The 2,492-nt window shown below is 51.0% G+C and overlaps 1 protein-coding gene across 1 annotated transcript in view; it reads right to left on the bottom strand.

Annotated features, from left to right (window-relative positions):
* Nucleotides 1-1,870, bottom strand: part of NLRP12 (NLR family, pyrin domain containing 12) — a 35,685-nt gene extending 33,815 nt beyond the window's left edge. Inside the window, exon 1 of the mRNA XM_011979578.1 lies at nt 1,353-1,870. Coding sequence (XP_011834968.1) covers nt 1,353-1,641 — 289 coding nt within the window. The 5' untranslated portion in view covers nt 1,642-1,870. The remainder of the gene's footprint in view (nt 1-1,352) is intronic.
* Between the last annotated feature and the right edge of the window lie 622 nt (nt 1,871-2,492).

Below are 2,492 nucleotides of genomic sequence, written 5' to 3'. Positions count from 1 at the left end.
AAAAAAAAAAAAAAAAATTCATGTGTTTAATGGGATATTTTGACATACGTATACATGTAACATCATTAAATCAAGCCAATTATCCTATCCAGCACCTCATGTACTTATTTTGTGTGTGTGAGGAGAAGACTTGAGATCTAGTGTGCTGGCAATTTTCCAGGAAGACAGTGTTACTGAAAGCCGCAGTCACCAGGCTGGAAAGAGCCTTGAAATTCTTCCTCCCGTCTCAATTTATTTATTTATTTATTTTTAAAGACGGAGTCTCGCTCTGTCACCCAGGCTGGAGTGCAGTGGTGTGATCTCGGCTCACGGCAACCTCCGCCTCCTGGGTTCAAGCGATTCTCCTGTCTCAGCCTCCAGAGTAGCTGGGATTACAGGCGCCCGCCACCACGCCCGGGTAATTTTTGTATTTTTTGTAGAGATGGGGTTTCGCCATGTTGGCCAGGCTGGTCTCAAACTCCTCACCTCAAGTGATCCACCCGCCTTGGCCTCCGAAAGTGCTGGGATGACAGGTGTGAGCCACCGCACCTGGCCCTGACGTAAATCTTGTATTCTTTGACTAAGTGCAACTGTTTTATATTCCATATAAGTGAGATTCTGTGGTATCTTTCTCTGCCTGGCTTATTTCAGTTGACGTAGCATCCTCTAGGTTAAGATACATATATGTTACGCAGACTCCATCTCGACAAAAACCAAAAACAAAATCGGGCCTGTACGTTGGTGCGTGTGCCTGTGGTCCTAGCTACTCACGAGGCTGTGGTGGGAGGATTGCTTGAGCCCAGGAGTTCAAGACCAGCCTGGGCAACATAGTGAGACCCCATTGCTACAAAAAATTTTTAAAAAGTAGCCAGGCGTGGTGGTATCCGTCTGTAGACCCAGCCACTAGGGGGGCTGAGGTGAGAGGATCATTTTGACTCAAGAGGTTGAGGCTGCAGGGAGCTATATGACTTTGCCACTGCACTGCAGCCCAGGTGACAGTGGGACCCTGTCTCAAAAAAATAGATAAAATTATTTATATATATATAAAATATTTGGGGCAAGATCTCACTCTGTCAGCCAGGCTGGGGTGCAGTGGTAGGATCATAGCTCACTGCAGCCTCGACCTTCTGGTCTCAAGTGATCCTCCCACCTCAGCCTCCTGAGAAGCTGGGATCACAGACATGCACCACCACACCTGGCTAATTTTTTTGATTTTTGGTAGAGACACAGCCTCACTATGTTGTCTAGGCTGGTCTTGAACTCCTCACCTCAAGTGATCTGCCCTCTTCAGCCTCCCAAAGCGCTGAGATTACAGGCAAGAGTCACCACACGCCGCTGGGGTTCTAGCCTTGCCTGTCCCGCCACCTCCTTACCCCTCACCAGGTCCTCTCTCTGTCCTCTCTCCCACAGGTCCTTCCTGTTCATCCGTTCAAAGGTGCTGAGAGCCAACCTCCAAGCCGCCTCTGTCCCAAAGTGGGTGATGAGCAGCTGGGCCATTTCCAGGGGACTGGCCATCTCCATGCGTCCCCAGGGGATCTTGTCTTCTCCCAGCTCTGTTGCAGTCCCCAGGTATAACTTGAACTTCTTCAGCTCCACAGCCTCGAGTTCTTCCAAGTAGGCGGACAGGCGACAGAGGCCGTCCCTGCCTGCGGTTCGTAGCATGGGGGTGCCGTGAGCCCGGAAGGAGAGGACCTGGAGGCTGAGATGTTCCTATGCACGGGACACGGGGCGTCCGCAGCACACCTTCCATTGCATCGTTCACAGGTGGTGGGCGGAGAGGCTGAGCCAGCGGTTCGAGGACTGAGAGAAGGAGGAAAAACCTTTTGCTGAAATAATGGCTTTCTCACTCTTCAGCTCCCTCCTGCCCCGCCCCACTCACCAATGGGTGTTCTGGGTGGAGAACAGGAAGTCAGGGGGAGATTAAGAAATCCTAGGAGCCACTTGGCTGATGAAAATGAGCTTCACTTCTGCTGTTTCTTCCCCGCTCTCTTGACACAACAGTCGCTGTCTTTCCGCCTTCCTCTTGTTTTCCTTGTTTCACTAGTGTGTGTGGTAGAGGGTATCATCAAAACTGTGACTGTGGCCGGGCGCAGTGGCTCAAGCCTGTAATCCCAGCACTTTGGGAGGCCGAGACGGGCGGATCATGAGGTCAGGAGATCGAGACCATCCTGGTTAACCTGGTGAAAACCCGTCTCTACTAAAAAAAATACAAACAAACAAACAAACAAACAAAAAAACTGTGACTGCGCCTCTTCCTGGGAGAATTTGTTGTTTTTTGAGACAGAGTCTCGCTCTGTGGCCCAGAGCGATGCAATCTTGTCTCACTGTAACCTCCACCTCCCAGGTTCAAGCGATTCTCCCACCTCAGCCTCCCGAGTAGCGGATTTCAGGCACCCGACACCACACCCGGCTAATTTTTGTGGTTTTAGTAGAGACAGGGTTTCACTATGTTGGCCAGGCTGGTCTGGAACTCCTGACCTCAGGTGATCCACCCGCCTCGGCCTCCCAAAGTG

This window comes from Mandrillus leucophaeus, unplaced genomic scaffold (assembly GCF_000951045.1).
Source record: "Mandrillus leucophaeus isolate KB7577 unplaced genomic scaffold, Mleu.le_1.0 Scaffold104, whole genome shotgun sequence".
In the NCBI taxonomy this organism is placed as follows: Eukaryota; Metazoa; Chordata; class Mammalia; order Primates; family Cercopithecidae; genus Mandrillus; species Mandrillus leucophaeus.
Note: the sequence above shows the minus strand (reverse complement) of the source record. Positions and strands in the feature narration are given on the sequence as shown.